Source organism: Empidonax traillii, unplaced genomic scaffold (assembly GCF_003031625.1).
Source record: "Empidonax traillii isolate 1590-97213 ecotype Southwest subspecies unplaced genomic scaffold, ASM303162v1 scaffold20:size5563877, whole genome shotgun sequence".
Classification (NCBI taxonomy): Eukaryota; Metazoa; Chordata; class Aves; order Passeriformes; family Tyrannidae; genus Empidonax; species Empidonax traillii.
In genome coordinates this window covers 2,835,417-2,859,707 of record NW_020955213.1, presented here as the reverse complement: position 1 = coordinate 2,859,707, position 24,291 = coordinate 2,835,417, and the positions used below count along the sequence as shown (strand labels likewise).

At 39.7% G+C, this 24,291-nt stretch overlaps 1 protein-coding gene across 7 annotated transcripts in view; it reads right to left on the bottom strand.

Annotated features, from left to right (window-relative positions):
* The window catches only part of IL1RAPL2 (interleukin 1 receptor accessory protein like 2), a 364,240-nt gene that overhangs the window by 143,404 nt on the left and 196,545 nt on the right, over positions 1 to 24,291 (bottom strand). For all 7 annotated transcript variants that reach the window (XM_027898862.1, XM_027898854.1, XM_027898846.1 and 4 more), the window contains 2 exons: positions 16,220 to 16,406; positions 11,806 to 11,959 (listed from right to left, as the gene is read on the bottom strand). In XM_027898862.1, coding sequence (XP_027754663.1) covers positions 11,806 to 11,959; positions 16,220 to 16,406 — 341 coding nt within the window. The remainder of the gene's footprint in view (positions 1 to 11,805; positions 11,960 to 16,219; positions 16,407 to 24,291) is intronic.

Below are 24,291 nucleotides of genomic sequence, written 5' to 3'. Positions count from 1 at the left end.
AGGGCTCCGTGCTGGGTGGGGTCTGCCCTGAAGCACAGCAAGCTCCCAGCCATCAGTGGCTGCCTTACTGTGACAGGCAGCGCTTGCACTGCAGGGAGCTTCACGTGAATGCTGGGGCAAGTGACAAGTTCCTGTCACCTTCAGCTGAAAGCCAGGTGTCAGCAGCTGTGCTGGTGAGAAGCACCTCATCTTAACAACAAAGCTTTTCTCCTACGCCAAAGAAAAGCTGGTGCAGCAATGCAATATTTAAACTCTACAAAGTCCTTATTAAATGTGACAGCAACAGCTGTAGCAGCTAGAGCACTGGCAGAACAAGGGAAAGAATTAAAGCCCTTCCGAGGGCTAGAAAAAGAAAGCAAGTACCATTTTTAATATTAAAGTGAGGTCTGGGCTGATGGGGAATATAAATTCGGTAGCAGATAGAGATTTTGGTGGTGCTCAAAGACAGTGCTCTGACTCTCCCACAACTTAATGGAAAGGAACCAACTTTCTTTCCAGTCCATATCCTCTACATTAAACTAATATATATATAATTCCCACTTCTTATCTTTAGAATATGATGTGTCCCATTAACCTCTCCCCTACATCATGAGCTCCAGCCGACAAAAACCTCCATATGTATTTATGAAATGCACAATTCCCATTGCAATGCCAGAACAGAGGACAGTGAGGAATAGAATTATTCATATTTGGGAGGTGGAGAAAAAGCAGACATCAAAAACAAAACTCAAAAAAAGGGTCATTTTTCCCTACAGGTAGAATGACTCAACATGTACTTTACATGTGTACTCAGCTTCTGTGACTGCTTTTCTGGAATGAAGGCACTGATAACTATCCTCAAGGGAATGGTTGGAAATACTTCCATGCTTTATTATACTGCTTCAGTCATGTGGGCATCATCTACAGGAACTTGAATAGTCCTGTATGGGAAGTCATTAACATGGAAAAGAGAAATTTCTCTTTGATAAGTGTTTAAAACAAACAGTCCCAAGTATATTAATTTCAGTTTATGAGTAAATTATAAAATATTTCTTTGTGTGAGCTGTATGAAACCTGTTAGAGGTGAGAATATAATGGACTTTGTCACTGCTGGAGGTGCAAGCACCAGAATTCTAAGCCCTGAGCATCATCTTCCCAGACTGACCTCTCTTCCCACCTGCAGTCTGTGATCACAGTAGTTCCTCTGAGCACAGCATTGCCCAGAGCTGTAGGGCAGCTTCTTTTTTAAGTGATAGAAAAAGTCTTTTAGCAAGAAAAAGAGTGAATTGTCTCCCTCTGGAGAACACCAGAGAAAAGCTGCAGTTTATCCCAGAATAGAAGTCCTACTACAAAATGAAAAAAGTATTTCAGAAGGGGGCAATTGCTAACATTCATCTCCAAAAAAGCTCCTGTTTTTTTCCGAAAAATTCCTCATCAACCTGATGCTTGGGTTAGGTTTTCCACCAGTTTCAAACAGAATTTTATATCAGAAAACTCAACCAAGTACCAAAGGTCTTCCTCTCTGCCCACCTAATCCTTCCCATGGTATTTCTGTTCCTCTCCTACTGGCATCCACACCATGCTGAAAAACTTACTGAGCACCCCTCATTCCTATTTTATTTACAAATTAAGTTGCCTGTATTTCTGCAACATGTGCATGTCCCATGAGAAGTGCAACTGAAACCTCTAAATGAGATCACTTTATTGCACATTCGCATGTACATCCCTATATTCAGATAACAATATTCTCCTTAAAAACATCTGCCTAAATACAGTTGCTATGGTCACTTAGAGGTTACAGACCTGTCATATCCCTGGCAGGGTCACACCTCCCTTGTTCCAAGCGCACCTCTTCTCCCACATAAGAAGAAAAAGCAGCATGTATGGATATTCCAGAGAAGCTGTAAGGGCATCTATGGCTTACGGCAAATTGGTTCCTTCCCTGCCAGAAACTATAAGCACTCCTGGCCCAGGATGGGTAACTCAACTACTGGATTGCTAATGTGATATGTACTGTATAAAGATGAAAAGCCATCTGGTGCTTGGACCAGGCCTCCTTCAAAATAACCAAAGCCCTTTTATCATCTCAATCCATTATGAAATTATCTCAGACCAATTCCTGGCAGACAGGTACCCACACAAGAGAAGGAGCACCAGCCAGAATAAAATAAAATCAGAGACCGCACAGACCGCACTGGCCTTTACCAGTAGAAACAGTCCTTTAGGTCCATTGCTGGCTTGCAGCAGAAAAAATAGAGGACAAGAACCCAAAGCTGCCTTAGAAATTTATAACTATATTGTTTTTTAATTTTACTGCTAAATCATTTTGGTTTGCAATTCTGCACTTTATATTTCCTGCACTTTTTCAGAGTACTTCAGCCCACAGGGCTTGTCATAAAAAATACCTTGGAGAGCTTTTCATTTTAAGCCAAAGGAAAAGATGAAAAGTTAAATCACTTACTGTTCCCTTCCCATTGGCTGCAAATTGATTTTATTTACTGAAACATGCTTGCATTGCAAAAACCACTCAACACACACAGTAAATAAGTCAGCACATGAAAGTCTAATGTAAGCGAGTAGCTACCTATCCCTTTGAAATACACTGGAGTCATAAACGCCTAAATACGAGTTTAGTTGAATGCTTATTTTTCTCCTGCTTACAAGAGGTCAATCAATACTACCAAAGACAAAAAATAGCTTGGTTGGTGCTGATAAAAATTAAGAACACATTTTATATCCTGTTCCATGGTATCAAAGAGAAACAAGCTACTTAACACAACAAGCATATTTTTGTATGTCCTTTCAACTTAAAAATTGCAAGGCACCAAACAAACATCAGTAAGTTATTAGCTCCAGTCTTCTGGTGAACTTCATAAGAGCAACATCAGAGCCTGAAGCAATACTACTACTGTCAGATCTCATAAGCTAAACAGGGTCAGGCCAAACAGGCACTTGAATAAGGCACCTTTGAGGATCACATCACTGCAGCAAGAAATAATGCTGACGATTCAGTAGTGAGCACTGTTCCTTCCACAGCAGAACTTTTCATCTCAGATACACAGCCACAAGTGCCAAACCAGCTCTGAAAGGCATCAACATCGTGCTGCAAAAACATAACCCTGATGCCCAGTTAAAGTTACTGCAGTTCACCTATTAAAATTTCTCCAGTCATTTCACAGGAACTAGACGGTCATTGCTTCCTATTCTCAGGCTTTTCTTATGAGACAAAACATTAGGCAAGATTTGCAGTTTCTCTGGGTGGGGAAGCTGCATTTTCAGTGGGAAAAGCAATCTGCTCACTCATGTGTATCTATTTTACCATTAGCAAAAAGGCTTCAGAGGCAGCGCTATTTCGTGTCTGTGCATCTATCTGCCTATCTATTATTAATAAAGAAGAATGAGCATTCCAGCCTACATTTTCATGAGGAAGGAAACCTCTCTTATACAGGAAATGAAAATGTACAAGTTTATTTCAGTGGCCATGCTTTACCTCACTGTAGTGAACAAAAACCCCCCAAATCCTATCATTTATACCAAGTCACCTCCACTACTGAAGGCACAATACACTTAAGAATGGGGCTCAGCAACTCCCAGAATAAAAGGCAGTTTTTAAAGTGGGAGCTCATATCTGACATTTAGAGTATGGAGTAAGTGATTTAGCAAGCTACAGTTGCTGTGCACAATGGCAGATCATGGGATAAATGAGCAACCAATAACAAGCGTGGAAGCCTTGGTTGTCTGCATCAATAAATTAGACAATACCAAATAATCAATGCTACAAACTGCAAACTGCTGATTTAAGGTGGAAGGAAAAAAGCATGATGTTCAAGAACATGACAGAGAACTAGGGGGCAACATAGGTCAATAAAAACTAATGCTATTTGCCATTCTAATTACTTTGCATGTTCATGAGCCAGGAAGGCAGCCTGTGAAGCTCTAAGTAAAGCGCCAAGAGTACTGACACTATATATAATTCATAGACTGCAGCATATTGCTACATTTCTCATTGCCCTTAGAACTTGCACTTTCTCCAGGAAATATGGAGGTAATACTTAATGTTTATCTTCCAAACTTGTTTTTCATGAGCCCTATATTAACAGGTCACTCTGGTGAATGGAAAAGTCATCAATCTGGATCATCTGAGGGACTGAAAACGAAGGAGCTTTTATCCCTTATATGTGTTGTCACTTCAACAGCGACACAGTTCACACAGCAACCACAAATGGGCGCATGCATCCTTCAGACACTGCCCAGATCCTCAGCTTACAGACTCTGATGAGGTGCTCCTGAAACCAGCAGAGCTGGGACAATTTATCAGGACCTTGCTGGGTGTCAGGCAAAAAGGAGATGTTAAAAGAGAGAACACGACCGGCTGTGTCGCTCTTCCAGGTGAATGAGCATCTGCATTGTACTGACACCGTGCTCTGGATTGAATTTTCCTGTTGACTCTTTGCAGACACAGAAGTTGCTGCAGATTTATGATGGGGCTTTTGCACGGTTGAACAAGAAATACCCTAAAAAAGGCAGAGAAATCACTCCATTTTCCAAATGGGGTCAAAAGCAAATGCACACATTCCTCTTGCTGGATCACAACCGGGCTTGCCTGAGCTAAAAAAATTAAAGTCACTACAGAAATTAGTGGCTATTAAGTGTGCTTTGACCACAGAAACATGCTTAGCTGTCTATGGCAGTAATGGGATGGTGCTGGCCAGACATGTAACAAATCAGAATTTAAATTAAAGGTTGAAGATAAATACTTTGCTGTAAGAAATAGAAAGCTAATATTTACAAAACAAAGACCTTGATAAAAATTAATACAAATCACACAAAATATATAGAAAACTCTAATTGTTTGGCACTTCCTATATGTCGCTTTAAATAGATAGTTATTTTGGCAATGGTTTGAGAACCCAGCTGTGAAATTCATTTCCTGGTCTTTTAGTACTGTATTTGTCAGCACTTAACCCATTTCTGCCTTGCTTTTTGTCACAAAAAGGAAGGTTTCCTTTAGAAAATAAAAATACTAGAAAATCCAATGCATTATTTATAGGAAGGAGCAGCAGAGGAAATGCTAAGGACAGTATCTCCTACCACAGATCTTTTAAAGTTTGAGACTCTCAGTAAAAACTTAATTTGGGCAGGCTTTTTGCTATCCTTTGCATTTAACGAAAAAATTATGCCCTGACTGTGTCAAGATATTGCAAACAGGGAGAAGAGATGAAATCTTGCTATGGAAATGTGTAATTTATATGAACAAGAAAATGTCACTTCAGATATGACGTAAGTGTTATATATTTTAACATGTCAATATTAGAAGGAATAGGAAGGATTTTCTGTTTCCAAACAATCTGTAGCATCCCTCCCACAAGCACAGAATTTCTGCAGATTTAACTTGTTCACCTTTAAGATTTCTCTTCCAAATTAAAAAGTATCTCATTTTCACGGTTATTAGAACTGTAGTCATAAGCAAGTTGCTCTTCTCTTTGCCTTTTTTTATGTAAATATTTTCTTCTAAACAATTGGTTTATGTAGATTTTTTCCCCTTTATTCTCTTTTGGACTCAAGTATTGGTAAAATTCTAATACAAAAGTATGTTAAAAAGTGTTTTCCAGAAAGAAAGAAGGTCTTGCTGCCTCTACCACTATAAATACAGTCCATTAGTCGATGGCAAGTACTAACACTATGAATTAAAAAGGAAATACAAGTCCCTATGAAAATCTTACCAGTTTGTTGGCTAAACAAACCGCTTATGCTATATTTGATGAAAATCTGAAAATGCATACTTTATTTTGAGCTCAGCACCTCCGGTTAATCATTAAATCTTGCTTTGTGATGCTATCAGAGAATGATACCTAAAGCCCACCGTGGCACACAGACAGGCATCAGGGAAGACACAGTGTGACCCTCTTCTCCCTGGAAACGGTGCAAACTTCAATCACCCCCTTGCTTTGGAAGCCTTCTGCACAGTGATTTGCTGTCTGTATTAGTAAATATGGGAGGGAGTTAGAAATCATGGACAAAATAGCTTGCTAAGTACACAACTGGGTTCTGAAGTAGAAAGTGCCAATATTCCAGTGTTCTCTGACTGTACTCCAGCAGTTCCCCATGAAGTTACAGGGAGCAGAAGTTGGGTCTTTGGCTGGAAACAGCGCATTTTTTTGCCAAGAGGAGGCCCCAGCTATAACACTTGCATGGGATACAATGAGGGACAGGCACCCTAGGATATATGTCAGAAGTGGAGGGGAGTGCCAAGCACTGGGACTAAGCTGAACATTGTTCTTAGCAAGGAAAGAAAGAATAAAGCTGCCAAGCCTGAAAAGGAGGGAAAGAAGGAAAAGCATGTTCTTGGGTCCAACAGCTGCTGACAGCTTCAACCCCACTTCAGAACTCTTGAACCCTAAATAAGGGAAATTATTCATTTGGAGATGTGGAGCTAAACAAAAAAAAGAACTCTCTAGAAGGAGCATCTGTTTTCAGGAAAAAGCTCCAACTACAGCAAACACTTCCCATGCCCATCAGCACTGGGCATGCAAGTATGTGAGGAGGAGCAAGCCCTGAAGGCCAGACCAACTCCCACCATACGCACGTCACCATGTTTTACCTTGGAGTGCTTTTCAGGCTGTTTCATCAGGAAAATTCACAGGCTGCTTTAGGCTTTCCTTGAAATGTTTTCTGCTTTATTTGAGACAACAGGCTCTCTGACCCATGCTTGAAAATACAAATAAATGAGTGGGCAGCTAACAGTTCTCACCAGAGCTGCTGGCCAAAATCGGCAATAAAACACCCCTGCACTCCAAGCAACTCCCAGATCCCAGGGATTAGGCGAGATATTGAATGCTGCCAGGACTACATTTGGTGAAAATTTAGGCATTGCACAAGAAATATCCTCTGAAATACCAATCAAAAATTTTTTAATAAGAACTATCAAAACATCTCATTTCAGAAATGCTGAAAAATTCCAGTAATATACATTAGTAGTTATATGTGTTAGTAAATTATGCAGCCACAAATGAAATTAAAACATCTCTGCTCATAAGAAAGAAATCATTTGACTTAACAAAATAAGAAATGCAAAATGTTGCAATATGATCTTTGATGTTAAAATTACATAAATTGAAATTAATGTTATTTGCACACAGTGCTCTAATTGACACGTTACTGCCTTATTTGATGACAAAACAGAGTTAAAACAGCTATTTCATCCCATCCCCAAAGAAAAAGCTCTGAAGCTTAGAATATGAGGCAACAATGGAAGAGTGAGAGTGTGTCCAGCCTCCACCAGGACCTGGAGGTTCTGCCTTCTCCACAGAGTGCAATGCCAGGCAGAGATGTCAGAGTTAATTTGGGTACCAAAAGCCATGCAAACATATTAACTAGCTCTGCTGGAAAAGCTCCTTCTGAGCTAACTCGGGAATCCCTACAGAGCAGAGCTCTGTGCGACAGGCACGTCCTTAGCACAGGACCTGTCACTGCAGAAAACTGCTGAATATGTTCACTTCATCTGCTCCTATTCCTCAGCCACCTGCTTTTCTAACTTGTGTCTTATGCTGGCCTTGCTTTTATGTACGTCTACAGAGTGATATTCAGAGCTCAGTGACCTTTCAGAGATAAACTGGGTTTTTGGATAAGTAACTATTTAAGCAACACTGAACCATTCCATAAATTCATTGCAGATTACTAAACTGCTTGTGCCAAAGCACAGGGCTGTTGGGAGAGAGTCACAACTACACCTTTTCAGATTTTTAAGCAAATACAAGTTCTATAAATCCCTTATAAAAGTCTGAATTCCAGAGGACAGCTACAGCTCAGTTTAAATAAGCTTTTAATTTGTCTTAGCACTTCTTGCTTTGTTTGTTCTGGAAACTGTCAACAGCCAAAAATGTTGTCAGTCAACATGTCAGTTGTATGATTGTGGTGGCAATACTTTATCTACTGTAAATTGATAAGGATTAGAGTGCACTACAGATTACTGCAGATGTAAATTTGTACTGATCAGCACCCAGTGATTGCTGCCAAGGTGTCACCAGACTTCCAATAATGTAAAACGGTATAGCCAGTTTGCAGAGCATTAAAAATGTGCAGAAAAGAAACTACCACCGATCAGTGGACATACTTTTAGCTCATCCTCACTTTTTCTGTGGTAGCTTCTCACTGTACATCCCTAGAGCTTCTGGAAAGTACAACTAATCGTTTGCCTTTCTAAATCCAATTCACCCCCTTGGCTTAACAATAGCAAATTGCCATCAACTGCTTGTGCTAATAAAGGGGTCCCAAACCCACAAACAAAATCTAGCAACAGCAGCAGGTGTAATTTGAAAAGTGAGCAACGTAATGAGACTTGAAAGAATTTAATTGAAAAACTGTGAGCAAAGAGTGAATTCAGGCGGAATCATTCAATTCATGTAGCCATGTGGAATAATTTGTCATTTACGACGGTCAAAACAAATATTGCTGCATAAATGACTTTTAGGAACAGCCAGGCATTTTAGCAGCCTATGAAGAGTATGCCAGAGTAGAGGCTGAAGGAAACTTGGAGGACAGGGCTGCTGGATGGAGTGGTCCAGTAATTCCTGCATATCACTCCACTCCATCACCAGCACTTTATGAAGTTGGTCAGATGGCCACCTTCTGCTGTCAAACTGGAAAATAATTCACCAGTACAAGTTCACAAATCACCTCTTTTCACAGGCAACAGAAAGAACAAGGCAACTCTCCCACTAGCATAGCTATCCATGGAAAAAGCACATCCCTGCAAAACTGCCCCATGTGCCAGGGGACAACTGGGCCACCCCACAAGAACAGGTTTTTATCCTTTCTTAGGGGGGTTACCCTTTCCCAAACCTCCAAAATACATCTTCTCAGCCTGTCTCCTTACAGATCAGTGGTCAAAAACAAAAAGAGGGCAGAAGCAGCAGGTAAACGTAGCAGGTGTTTTTTTTACAATTGCACCTTTTCACCCCTGCAGCTACTAAAACATTGCTGTGTATCAAAACAGAATGAACTGCTTGGTGAACTGGGGAAAACAGAAGGTTGCATAAATTGCCTTTTAAAACCAATGTGACTTTTTATGTTTGGGATTTTTTTAATCTGAATAGTATAATCATCCTTCAGTAAACACCGGCATTTAACAATTCTCATTAACATGCTTATGGTTGCTGATATTCCTGAATAGCTGTAATTTTAATAAATTTTGATATTGTAGCTTAACTATAGATTAACTTTATACTAATGCATTCCTTTTTTTTCTATATGGGGTCAGTCTAATTTATTATCTAATTAAAAATGGAGTTTCTGTTACATTTTTAGGTTTTAGAACGCTAGATCATAGTTGCTAACCTTGCTTTTTGTCCACAACAAGAAGCAAAGTGAAATTGTATTTATTTCTTTTAATATAGATTGAAGGGTTACATGTTATTTGCTAAGAAATAACACTGTTGTCATGTGTCTTCAGCAAAAAATGGCTGACAAGACTTGTTTCACATCTGTCTGCATAATGTAACGAACCCATGAAGAACTAGTGATGAAAAAGATGTTTTGTTGACAATCTATTATTGTTAAATGCACCCAAACACCAAGATTTAGGCAATGCTCATTAGTGCTGTATTGTAGCTCAGGATTTTGTCCCTTTAAATACTTAGTGTCAAAATATTTTTCTAATATATTCCAGGCTGCAAGCCTTTCCCTTACAACCCCCAAGAGCTACAGCCATTGAAGTCCTTTGTTATCTGAATCACACTCAACCCACTTGATCCGGTGTCGCAGCCGCACAAGAACATTGCCAGCCCCACAGAGTACCCATGTGTAGTCCAACTCTCAGGATGTGTGTCAACAACTGCACCACTATATAGTTTACTTTCTGCCTCCCATGAGACTTACTATTCAATAAAGTCCCTGAGTACATCACCTGCTCCCAGTCCGTGATCTGACCCACCTCATGCCCCTCCACCTGGCTTGGCTGTTTGTTGTACAAGTTTTCACTGACCTCTCCCCTACAAAGATCTAAACCCATATGCACATAAAATTCACAAACTGAAACAAAACACGAACAGGAGAAAGAAATTTGCTCAATCACAAGCTGTGAGATAATATGCTTACATGGTTCCATCTATTACATTTGTAGTTCGTATCCATATTTTCAGGTTGTCATCTACATAAACTTACTAGCCTATTTCAGCTATCTACAGAGATTCTACCAGCAAACACATAACACCAGATATGTTTCCCAAACATTTCCATCTGGAAAAGGTGTTTACTAACATATGTGCTTTTATAAACGAAACAAAACTTAATGCAGCATGAACTTCACACCAAATTACAAGGGGGAAAATCTGCTTCTCAAGCATTTTGCAAAAAGGAGAACACATATCTCATATTCACATTTTAAATAATTCAGGTGGTAATTTTTTAAATAAAAGAAATAGCTTTAATAAATACTCTATCTTGTTTAAGATAAATTCCTTAAATTCTGAAGTATGAATATACCACAGTGTTTAAATAATGCAGAGAACACATGACTTCTAGCAAGGTCATGATGAGAGGGAGAGCACAGACTATCCTTCATGGGGAATTGAATTAAATGCATCTCATTTTCACTTTGTCAAACTTAGTTCACATTCTGGTTGAAGACCAGCATGCTACTTAGGGCAGCAACTATCCACAAGGCAGGTATTATATCTTTATTTGACAGGTCTGGGGTCAGGTGGGTCGAATCAATATTGAAGAGATCTGCCCATGGTCAAAAATGGACAATAGTCACATGACATATAAATATGGCACACAGGGAAAAGAAGTCATTGAAAATGAGGAATATGATAAAAATAAAAAAGTGGGTTCCACTCAAAATAAAGGGAAGAATTTTATTTCAAGAACATATGAGAAACGTCATATGGACTAATTCAGTTTGATATAAGAAACTGGAATTCTACTTCACATTGCTTTAAGTAGGACCCCATTTTAATGAGTATGTTGAAATACACTTGGGAAAAAGACCTAACCATTTGTTTATATGGTTTTGTGGGAAAGGCGGCAGAAAATCTCAATGGTTTTCAGATACTTGCAAAGTTCTACAGACACGGAAGGCAAAATAATAATTATAGATGTCATATTGTACAGTGGACTGGAAAGGGAACAGGACTATATTGGTAGACAATACTTTTTTACCTATTCATTTTTGGTACCTGGCAAAAAGAGACAGAAAAACACTCTTGTCTAGTAGATATTACATGGGGTCAGAACCACATAGTGTATGACCTCCCCATAAGCAGGTTACTTTCCCTTGACAGTCCAATGTTCATTCATAACTTCATTCCTTGAAAACATTGTGCCATACACTTCACCAAAGACAAACCACGGACTGAAGCTAGAAGCTGATCATCGTAAATTAAACCAAAGCTTAAAAATATGGAACAATCACTTATAAAAAAACCCTAATGGCTGAAGATGTCTCTTTTGCTTGTGTTTATTCCAGGACAAAAAGCCTCACCCAAAGCCTGTTTTACAGCTTCAGTCAACTTTTCCTCCATTCAGCTCTGAAGACAAAAGTGGAGTCTGAGTTAATTCCAGTGTATATGGAGAACTTAGGTCTGGTCTACCTCTTGCTTTATAACTAGCATTTCCAGGTTTTGTACAGAGAGAAAAGTAGGAATACTCTTCTGTGAAATTCTGTAAGATACTGATATAAATTTCTCTGAGTTTTGGACTGCTCAGCTACTGGGATTTGCTTTGGACTTACTTCTATCAAACAGATTCACTGACATGTGAAACCCACTTTTTCTTATTGTTTCAAAGCTTTCTTTTCTTCTATTGGCACAGAACAAAGATTCTTACCAGTAACCTTCAATTCAACTGTCCTTCGTATAAGCTTGCCTTCAAACTTTAGTTCACAGGTATAATTTCCTCCGTCTTCTTCCTTGACCTCTTGAATTAAGAGAGTATTTCCCTTCTGAATTACAACACTTCTCCACATTTTTGGCTTACACTCCTGCAGAAAAAAAACCATTGCCAAAATTACTCGGCTTGTACAACATATGACAGTGTTGCCTGATCAGATTGTCAGTATTAAATATACAAGTAAACAATCACCTTGATATATTTTGCAATTAAAATTCAAATATAATTTCAGAAAGCACAGAGTCCTGAAACTGGAATTAATGCAAAGACTAGAATTAAACAGAAGTGGTTTTAAGGTTCAGTCATTCCCACTGCATTGCATAGGTTGTGTTTAATACATGGTGCCCTTAAGCAATGGTTAAGTATCTTCTCTTTTTCTTGATAACAACTGCCAAGACCTCTACTTTAGGACAGACATTAAAATATATCTCTGTTTGAAGGGAGTAAGGGCAAGATTTGTTAAAAATTAGCCCGGAGGCAAACTTTACACATAGTCCCAGGCTAAAACCATTTACCAATAGAAGAAAACAGGAAGAACAGCGGTTTTGTGAGCAAGAGAATTCAGAAACCTGGTTTTCTAACAGTCTTGTTTCTCATCACTGGCTTCTCTAGCACCTGATGGGCTTTGATTCAGCTTTTCCCCCTCACCAGGCTCTATGTAATATCACCCCCACATGTCCTCTGATGCAGTACATGGTACTGATGGCCTGCAACTCCCATGGACTTCCCCAGGCAGTCCTTAGCTGTTGTTTGGCGGATTTTGGTTCATCCCTACAAACTGTAGTCCTACTGGAACAGCATTTGAGTCCTTCTGTAGAGGGGGTGATACAGTGTTAGAAGAGGCTCTCCCTTTCCTAACAAACCATATCCTTGCAGGCAGATCAGTCACCTTCCACATGAATTGTATTCATGATGGGATAGTTCTGGAATGCTCTGAACCAAAAGCAGGGGCCCAACCTGATTACTGTCTCTTGAAAATGGCACCTTAAGATTATACACTTACTGTCTCTAAATATCTTTAACATCAGACCTGTTCTGCCTGCAACAAAATCATGCTTTTCTCAGTTCCCTGAGCACTGAGTACCCCCCCCCCCCCAACAGTTCTGCAGGCTCTGGCTAATTCTGTACTCAGAAAACAAAAAGCAACACAGGGCCTGAGTACCTTCAATGCCCCTCTACTCCCTCTCTCAAGGTGACAACCTAGAATAAGCTCTCAGACTGTAACTAACAGTCTTGCATCAGTTAAAGCAGGCTTAGCAACTTCAGAGACTGGTGACATGCCCAGACCTCTGCCCCATTTTCTGCTCATCTGCAACAGCAGTGTCAGAAACAGAGAAAACAAAATAGAACAAAGCTTTCTCTTAAGAAAACAACCAAACAAGAAAACATGCAAATATATTGTATCACAGCAAGAGATCAGAATGACACAAACATAAATTTTTCATGGGACTCCATGTGCATTCCAAATCCACGTCAGATTCTAAATTGAAGCATAACAATGGGGAAATAAAAAGAGAGGACTGAGAGCTTCTGGCCCTGCACTTGAAAATGGAGCACCGAAGAATTACCCCTATCCCTAGGAGGCCAAATCCAGTTACAGTGTGGTCAGATTTCAATTTCTGAAGCTGTGCAATACTACTGCAGGACACAGAGTGATCAGGTTATCTCTGTTTCCAAAGTACAGCTGTAAGGGCAGTGTAATCTTGCCTTGCATGTGAAGTTTAGTTAACAGCAGTGATAGAGAATGATCAAATCCAGATCCTATCTGCTGCGCTAAGGAGAATCAGAGCTTATTTTTGTTACTAAATTGCACTGTCATCGCTTGAGGTTCACACAGGACACAGATCTGAGCCAGGAAAGGCCATTAAGTCCTTTCTGATTTGTGCTTGATATTTTAGGTCTATTGCAAGATACATCAACCACCTACTTGGAGTTACTAAATTTGAACACTGGCCAAAGAATATGATTCTGTTCTCTTCAATCCTAATTTAGAAGGAATACAATTCCCAGAACACACAAAGTAAGCATATTTCAGATATGCACCTTTTAGTGCAGCACTGAGATTCCCTATCATGTGTTACCAGTTTTATATTCTCTACTTTATTTTTAAAAGTATGGTAGCAAAGAGATGGAAGATACATTTTAATGTGCTTTATATTTTTATGTACTACATGTTTGTAATGAGAAGGGCAACACCTTTACTACTACAGAGATTAATGATTTAGCTCAAACAATGTGCTATTATATTTTTACAGAGAGAAACTGTTCTGGTGAATTATACCACTGATTTCCTAATTATTTCTTTTTGTATCTATTTAGAACACTTCATATTAAAAATTATTTATAAGTCTTTCTTTCCCAAAGTTCAGCTAATTAATTTGTCTTCTATTGACTACGCAGGCTTTATAAAAATATGTTGAAAATGGCTGTTTATATATTTAATAAACAAAACTAAAAGCAAAAAAGAGGAGAAGTTGGAAAATTGTACACAATTTGCATTTTAGCAACAAAAACAGCTGAGAAACAAACAAAATTCTACCTAGTCTTCATATTGGGAAAACAATGTAGATTTTACTGTCAGAGGTGTGCTAATTTCTCTAGAAGATAAGTGCTCACTTGTATGACTCATTTTATAGAATCACAGAATAGTTGGGGTTGGAAAGGACCTTACAGATCAACTCATTCCAACCCCCCCTGTCATAAGCAGGAACACCTTCCACTAGACCAGGTTGTTCCAAGCCCAGTCTAACTTTTGTTAGAACATTTCCAGGGATGGGGAGTCCACAGCCTCTCTGGGTAACCTGTGCCACTGCCTCACCACCCTCTTCCACAGGGAAGAACTTCTTAACACCTTATCTAAGTCTACCCTCCTTCAGCTTCAGGTCATGCCCTTGTGAAAAGTCCCTCTCCAGCCTTCTCATAAAGCCCCTTCAGGTACTGGAAAGTGCTCTAAGGTCTCCCTGAAACCTTTAACCAATTAATTGTTCTTTTCTGCTTTTGCATTATGTTTACCTGCCAGAAGAATCTGAAAGTTTCTTTTCCAAGCCTATTCATTCTCCTTAGACATCTTAAATGTTTTTTTGTTGGTTTTTTTCCCCCAGTAATTAAGTTGTGCGCTATTATGCTCCATTTCTCTTCCTTGAAGTGTTGGTGGCAGCACCTGAACAACTCTATTTTTCTAGGGTAGATAACAATCACCTGTCCTTCACCTAACATTTTGATTGTTCTCACAGCCCTTCCTTCAACCCAGTTGTGGAAAAGAGATGACAGAAATGGATTAAGACTCCACAGTCAAGATGTAATATACCTTTTTCCTCTGCCAGTTGATTTTTCATGAAACTGCTTTATTCTTAAATCCCATTCATTCAATCATGCCTTGACACATTCATTTACTTCAAAAAAATCCTCACACTTCTTGTCAAAACAGTTTTAAGAGGCATAACAGAGTTCCGTATATATCAATGGCATTAATTGAGGAAATCTTTGAAAATAACTATTTCACACAATGTAATTCTAGCCAGAAGTGAAGTTCATACTACTGTTATAACAAATCCTCACAGCAAATGTTTCATTACTTACCGGGTGTGCATGGAAAAATCTATTCAGGCATAACTAAGAGCATGTTTAAATTACAGTTAACTCCCTGTAAATTGATGCAATTATTGGCTCAGATTCATTAATCCCTCAGCACAGAGAAGCCTTTTGGAAGCCAGAGCGAGTCCTGCACGCAGTGGGCTTGCACCATGACTGTCCTGTCTGATGGTGTTTCATTGATCACAAGTACAGATTATTCCTGCCAGACTATTTTTCAGTGTGTTCTTGCAGAAAATGAGTGACCTGGTGTTCAGCAATACCTAGGCAGATAGGGCAAGAAGCAGCTTTTCTTCAAGATTTCAGGCTTCCTCTGCAGAGCCAGGAATTGGACTTGATGATCCTTGTGTACCCTTTCCAACATAGGATATCTATGACTAACTAAATACATATGTTTGACATATGAACTACACTGAAGATAACCACCCATATGCTGAGAGAAAGAGCTTCAACAGCTGAAAGAAAATTTTGTTTGCACTAACAGTGGGTTATGGCACACATTTTATTACTATGAGATAGAACATGTGAGATTTTTATAAAAAGTAGAAATAAACAACAACTTTTATAATTGCTCTTTTCTGATGGAACCTGCTAAGGATGAAAAAACCCAGCTGCTCTGCACGTGTTACTTATTTCACACAAGATAACTGTCTTTAAAGAATGTTATTAAGGTTGGCAAATCAAGCACTCCAAATTTAGGATTTAACTAGTTTGTCATTTCAGCAATGAAAGACAAGAACAATGAGTCATCAGTAGTTACCTTGTACCACACCACATCTGGCTCTTGACTGGCTGTTTTGTAATCCTCAATATCAGGACAGGAGATTGTCTTTCTCTTGGTGACTTCTGATTTTTCCAGATATCTGATCTTGCTGTTGTAGCAAAGCCCAGATTCATTCTCAGCTACCGTCAAGGACATGGACACCTTCATGCAGTATGTTGAGTTTCTGCAGGGACAGAAAGATGTTTTCATTCATCCTGCCTTCTTTCTATCACGTTTGTTTCAACAGAGTAAGTTTCTTTGTTAAGCTCTCATCTTCACAAACACTTGAGTGTTTCAAATAGTCACAGTCATACTGTATCTTTCCAACACAAAGGAATTATAGAAAATGTAAAAGCTCATTTCTGATTTACTATGGAGACTATGTACAACGTTGCAGAAGTTTTGTTGACAAGTGATCCAACCCAACACAGCAGCTCTTTCAAACTTGCAAGTCTATGAACACAGGAACCTGTTGGCATCTCAAATGTCAGCCAGGATTCACTTTCCCATTTCTTCCCATGCAGTCCTCCTCACCCTCCTTCTCTCCCATCATCAGGAGATTTCACCATAGTACTCAGTGCTGCACGTTTGAGAAGAAGGGTTATGTGCTGGGTGTTAAAGCACATCATGCAGGAAGGATTTCTCGCTCAGAAGGAACTGCTGTACAAAATCCTACAGCAGATGATATTGTGGTGGGTCGACTTGGACCAGCTGCCAGCCACCCATCCAGCTGCTCCCTCACTTCCTCAACAGGATGGGGAGGAGAAAATAAAATGAAAAAGCTCATGGGTCAAGAGAAAGACAAGGAGATCATTCACCAATTAATGTCATAGGCAAAACAGACTTCGCAAAAAAAAAATGTTTTTCAATTAATTGTGAATTATAATAGGTTTGGTGGTAAGAAAGATAAAAAAGCTAAAACATGTTTCCCTCATATCTTTTATTTCCTCCTCTACCCTCCCTCCCTCATTGATTGGTGCAGGAGGTGGGGATGGGGAGTGGTCCATTCATAGTATCAATTCCTCCCTGTCGCCTCTTCCTTCTCACATTTCCCTCCTCCAGCATGGGTGCAGCTTCTGTCTGGAAAACTAGCTCTCCAGAATCCCTCTCTGGCCACAGGGACTCAGTGCCTGCTGGGACCCAGGGCACCAAAGATCCCTGACAGCTAAATCCAGGGAGCAGATTGCTACGCCCAGTTTTTCTTAATATCAGGACAGAATAAACACAACCAGCTCAGCTCCCATGTTGCACAATCATGAAAACAGGATTAAATTAAATTCCTTCAGCCTTGCAGCTTTAACAGAGCTATCAGACACACAATAAACCCCCCAAACCGGTGTTTGCCATGATGTTACTCTGAGGCACTGGCACTCTGCACAGAATGGCTGCAGCCAAGGCTGCCAGCTCTGCCCCTCACTCACTCTGTGCCACAGCAGGCTAAGAGAACAACCCACAATATAATGGGGTTCTTCCTCTTGTCATGCATCATCTTGTCATTTTAACTGATTGCACCACAACCAGAAAAGCCAGGAGTGAACCAGTCGTGCTCCCATCGAAGGGAGCTGTGGAGAGCTCTTGTGGGAGGTATCTTGGCTTTGCCACTGCCTCTTCCATCACAGCTCTGCTGCAAACTGATTTAGCTGAGACAAGAGGGTGCCCCGTGCACCTGGAAAGTGATCCATCAGTCACACCCCGACACTAACAACGCTGGCTGCTCACTCCCTCCAACTAGACCCATGACAATGCTTGTAATTAAAAAAAAAAAATCCAACCTGCTCCGTGACAAATCTATTCTTATGCAGCGTTTCTATATTTCACTCTGTCAAGTGAGCCTGTAGTTGGGAAGAAAATAAAAAGGTCTACAGGGACACTTCATCACAGCTCGAAGCCTCGTGCTAAACAAGTGCTGACAAAACACTGTAAATGGGTTCTTGTCAAAGGTGTGTCATGAGCAGGTTTTGGCAGACAGAGGCATTTGCAAGGCAAATCAGCAGGCAATCTCAGAAACCTCCCATTTTCAGCATCATTAGTGCTACGTATTTGGCAGAACCACAGACTTTGTCCATCCTACTCCCTTCTCCTCTAAATGCCACCTGTACATTTATGTAATAAAATTGGTGGATATTTTCTCCATTCCCTCACCTCTCAGTGGAAAGGCTCACTTTGCACGCTGCCATGATGCGTTTCAGCTGAGAGGTTATAATAAAGTCTCATCCTCACAAACTGCACAAAACATGTTATTTTACCTGAAAGAAAAATTCTCTGGACCGAAAAAAATTCCATCATTTGGGGATGGGCTTTTCAGAAATATCTATATGGCTTAGGGGACATAAGTCAACTTCCTCCGAAACTGGGTCCTGAAAAGAGTTATTTTTCTTCTAGGAAGAAAACAAAACGTATTTGCAAGTTTCAATGCTTCCAGCACTGAAAATCCACAAAATATTACACAACCACTCAGTATAATCAATAGTAATTAATCACTAATGATTATTTAACTTTCTTGAATGACTATAAGTATTACTGAGTACAAGTAAGGTCACATGTGCTCAGTGATAATGATCTAGGCTAATCAAGAATAATGACTTTGAATAGTTGTCCATTACTTGGTGCTATTTAATAGTGCTGTATTTTCTCCTAACAATCTTGCATTATTTAGATTGTATTTTGAACAGCGCTGGAGGCTACTTCTATTTAAAATGCTTCCTGGAACCAGGACCTAAAAATGTAGTATTCTTTTCATTAGTTACAATTAGAATTGAGTAGAATTGAGGAAACTAAGTGCCTGGTGAGTACTATCACTTTTGTTCACACTCCATGACCGAGACAATAAATCTATTCAGGTTTGAGATGAAGAAAGCCCTCACTAAGCCAACAGCAATAGACTTGAAAGCTTTATGAATGCTTCTTCACCAGCCACTCAGGTTAGTGCTACTGCTGCTAATTCAGGAAAGGGCAACTTCTGCTGGAATGCCAGTGACTGAAGCAGCAGCAGCCTTCCTTTGATCTAGTCAGTTATACTCCAGTTATGTGCAAAAGGAAACGGTAGTTTGAGCAGCCTGTTTGTCTCAGTTTTGAGGCAGAAGTCTGGGAGCTGAACTCTGTTGAAATTGTGAGCCATTCCACCCTGTGCTGGGCAAGCTGTTCCTCAGCTGTATGGATTTCATCACTCAGTCCTCTGAGCAGGTGATGCATCTGTGCTGACTTTTTCTTGTTGTCTTCCCTTCCTTGTGGGGTCTGGAGCATAAAGAGGCTCTCTAAAAGGTGACAGCTTGAGGGAGAAATTAGGAAGGGGGATCACAAAGAGGATCAGTACAGAAGCCCATAGAGCTGCTGTGCTGGCAGGTATGCAGTTCTTTCCTTCCAATTGTTTGCAGGACCCTGTGAACACAAGGGCTCTCCTTCATGAGTTGCATTTAAGTTGTTTGTGGTTAAGGGTCTTTTTTTTGTTTGGATTTTTTTTGGTTTTTTTTTTTGTAAAGGTGTGGAGATTAACTAGTGTGAATCCTATATTTTTGTTTTTCTTCTTTTAAAAGCTAAACAGATGGTCTATGAATTATAAAAAAGAAGATCCACTTTTGTTTTCACTACATGGTCATGGAGCTTTGTGGGGGAGGTCAGTGCTCCCAGCACTCTCTGGCTGACAGGAAAGGTCAGAGTCACAGAATATTCTGAGTTGGAAGGGACCCATAAGGATCATCAAGTCCAGCTCTTAAATGAATGGCCCATAAAGGAATCAAACCTATGACCTTGGCATTATTAGCACTGTGCTCTAACCAGCTGAGTTAATCTCAGGGCCATTATGTGTCTTAAATATATATATGTAGGGTTATATGTTCATAATTAATGAGGGAAGCTGGACACAAAAAGAACAGTAGATAACAAAATCAAGGCTGGTAACTTGGGTTCTGCTGTCAGAATCAGTGGCCAAAAGGAATAAAAAGGAAGCATCTTCCATGTGGATGAGGAAGATGCTGGAGGGCCTCCAGCGATGACCTTAGTATTGTGAGGCCAGACAAGAAGAGTTGTATCTAAGTAAAGAATAAATGAACCCAAATAAACCTGTCAGGCTGCAGAACTTTCCACACAGACATGCAAAAGGAATAACCCATGAGTCTGAAAGTGTATTTTTTGATAGTCTTTTTTGAAAGGTTTCCAAACCATTCCCTTTCCCCAGGAGTTGATTTCCAATGGATTCCATTTCTACAAGAGGTAGCAGTGGTCATATGGGGAACAGGGAGAGGGAAGAAAAGAAAGAATCACTCCATCGTACAATGAAAAAAAATCGTCTTATATTTTCACACTGAAACTAAGATCTGCAGTTCTTTTTTTCAAGGGCCTACTCTCTTGACTGGAAATAGGAAGGGTTTAGCTTTGCCAGAGTTCACAAAGCAGATTCCTTTGTTTTGGTGGCAAGGCATTTGTAATCCCCAGGCCACTTGGAACTGGCACTGAACCACAAACTGAAAGCAGCTCCAAATCCAATAGAAAACCACAGGAAAAACCAAGGGAGTTTAACAGGTCTCAAAACAAAAGCAAGAAAAATTGTGAGTTTGGCTTGACTTTGAAGCAAGGGCAAGAGGGAAAAAGGAAGGATGTAAAGAAATGGATAAGAAGAACATTTGAAATTGGAGTGTCAATCCCTAAATTATTCTTCATCTTGTTTTGGATTCAAGACAATTCATCAGCCCTAAGGCTGAATTAAAATCAGAGGAAATAATCACAGCTTAGGAAAAAAAATTTTGGCATTTGTGTTTCTGGTAAGTGAGGGTGGTTTGTTAAAAGAGTCAAGCAAAACAAATTTGGTTCTAGTACAGAGAATCTCCCCCTGTCCCCATTTATTGATTTTCTCATAAAGAGGAAGGAAGCAGAAAAGGGGTTGAATATTTTATATCTTCTAGATTGAAAAACCCCACCCAAATTTGAATTGCATATTTATACAGAAGGATTCACATTGGGATTTTTTCCCTTGCAGGTTAATTTTTCCTTGCATTGGATTTTTTATTACATTCTAATACTTTGGTGGCAGATCCAAAAGTGTATTTATCAAAGCAGTGCTCAGGAAACAGCACAGCTCAGGCTTAGATCTCTCTCCATGTACCTTAACACTCTGGCTGTTATAATGACATTTTTATTGGCTCACTGACTGCAGGACTCTATAAACCAACACATACATTCATCCTGCTCATTTTGAGTTAGAACAGTAACAGCAATAACTACACCACCAACTGTCTTTGTCCATCTAAAGGTTCACAGCATTAATGCACGATCAGCTCCACTACTGGCTGCTCTATAAATGTGCTGTATTATCAGCTTTTCGACTTAATTGAGCATTTGATTGTTTTCCTCTCTCTTCATGAGGGTTTTATAAATTTATCCCTGTCCAAATTTTACACTTCACATAATGGTTACCAAGGTCATGGTTTGGTGATCGCCTTAAAGAAAAATGAGTTATCACTGGTTTTTTGGATCCCACAAATATAATATCTTAAAAAAAAAAAAAAAAAAAGGATTTTTACTTACTCTTCCAACGTTTCCTTCAAGTGCTAACTTATTTCTCAGTGACTACCACTGCTGCATGTCTGGGGTTATTGTCTGGAAAAGATCAATTTCCTGAACACAGAGCAAGCGACTGTTGGAGTTACAAATCACAGACCCTTCAAAGTTTTGGGATTTTTAATTCTTATCAGTTTGTCAAGTGAAAGAGCAACATCTGACTAGGACAATTTAACAGATGGCTGGCACTACTGTAGTTGCTCCCTGAATCACAGGGCACGAGGTGCAGGGATTCTGCAGCCCACGTGTGTGGTACCTTGCCTTGGTACAGCTCCAAACACTCCTGTCGTATTTTTTGCTTGCTTGTTGCTGTTATAACAGTAATTCTAATACCAGCACCTGCTAAGCAGAAATCCTAATCCCACGCTACCTTTCAATGAGTGCTTGACATGTTTTCAAGATCCTCCTAGTAAATGAAAATAACATCATGGAAGTATGATCTCACAAGTGCTAAAACAGAACAATGTTACAAATCCAATGTTATATTATCTCTACTTCCTTTGATCCTCCAACAGAGACCTGGGTTATGAATCCAGACAGAGCTACTGTTCAAGGCCCCGTTCCCTTCAAGTAGAAAAAGCATTTGTGCAGAGCTAACTCATCACTCATGAAGAATTTTTATTCTTTCTGCACTTCTTTTCTCCTAAGATTCAATCTCTACACAAGACTCACTAGAAACAAGACAATTTGAGCTTGACTAAAACACACTAGATGTCCCAGAGGCCCATGTTTTACAGTGAAGAAAGGCTTTACCATCACTCTTCAAAAAAAAAGAACTGAGAAAAGTCACTGAAAGGTAATTTTAAAAAGCTCACATTAATGACAGCTTGAAAAACAGATATCCAGGGATGTCTCCTCAAGTTAAACATCAACAATATAGTTCTCACCAGAGGCACTTAAAAGCAAGCCCTCTACTCCTCACTGTGAGTTTAGCTCTTTTTAGAGAATCTTCATGTTTCTTAGATACTGGGATGGAGAAGAAAAGATGTTTGGATATGGCAGTTGGGTAGAGCTACTCACAGCTGGGTCTCTCCCACCAAAGCTTAGTTTTAAGTTTAAGTTGGATTCCAGATAACATCCTTATTAAGAGGGAAATGGGACACAGAAATGTCAGGATGTGCCTGCTACAGTCAGTGATACAGCCTGAAAGAGCAAGGCCATGATCTGAAAATTCAGGGCTAATCTCTACTATCATGCTTTTTAAGTCTCTCTGACAATAGTAAGTGACAGCCAGCCCGGTTTGTACATGGTTATGGGTCAGGAGGAGCTATTTCTTTTCTGGTTGCCTTCACAAATGCATGCACTGGCCCTGATGACCTCTGTATCGTGACAGAAGCAATTCAAAAGCAAATCACCAGTCAGTCATTCCAGCAGGGGCTACTCAGGCACAAAGAGAACATTTCCTAACATTTAAGTTGAATCACATAGGCCAATGGTGTTCCTTGGGTTTGGGTTGGTTTTTTTTTTAAGTCTTCATTAATGTTAGTTATTAAATGTTAGAAATGAATATATGAAAATATAATGCAGAACATAAAAGAAATGCAGAAGCTAAAAGAACACCATGCTATCTCAGCATATCACAGCTAAGTTCACAAACCATGTGGTCTCTCTCAGCTTCAGCACGTCCTGTTCCAGTAGAAGAAATCCTGTAATTGGCTGGGTTTGCTCTCAGGGAAAATTTCTTCCTTGCTCCTAAGAATTACAATGCAGCGAGTTACTCTAAAGTTTGCTGCTGCAAATGACTAAGCCCTTTTCATTTATTTCCTTACACTTTTGTATTAGAACTCTGGATATTTCTGTTAAATTACACTGTCTTACTGAAAAGCCCCATTACAAATCACATAAATCTGAGGCACAGGAACAACTGCTCCCAGGACAGTACTAAGAAATCCCCTTCCAATAATTTTGCATTTGCAATACTCTGTTTCTGAGAGCACTGAACACATTCTCTTCTATTTCTTCCAAACCACACAGAGTGTGAAACACTGTATTTACTCTTCTATGTTTTTCCTTATTGGACACCTAGCACACAAAACAAAAGTTGCATTCAGGACACCCATCAGACTTGTCTGCGTTGCTAAACCTCACTGATTTTGTTGCCTTGGGGAATAAAACCTGTGGAGCACATCCTGTGTCCTGCATCTAAGCCCATTTTTGTAGATGCAGTGTTGAAAGGCAAGTCCTGCTCTGTTTGTATATGGGTAACTGAGCACATAAACCACAGTTATTGTCTCATAGGGTGTACATAGAATGCTATCATAAAGAATCATGAAGTTGTCCTTATGTCAATTTGAAATGAGAGCTGTTTGAATCCTGAACTGAGTCCTCCTGGCTGTGTCTTCCTTTAAGTGGTTGCCAGAAAAGACCATTCACCAAGTATTAGCTTGACTCCCTATGGTTCTGTCACCTCGTACTTTGGAAATGATGGATTTCCTCAGGAAACCTTCCATGTGTCTGTCCACTCACAGGACACAGAAAACATCGTCCACTGACATGTTATAGTCACAGCTGGCTCG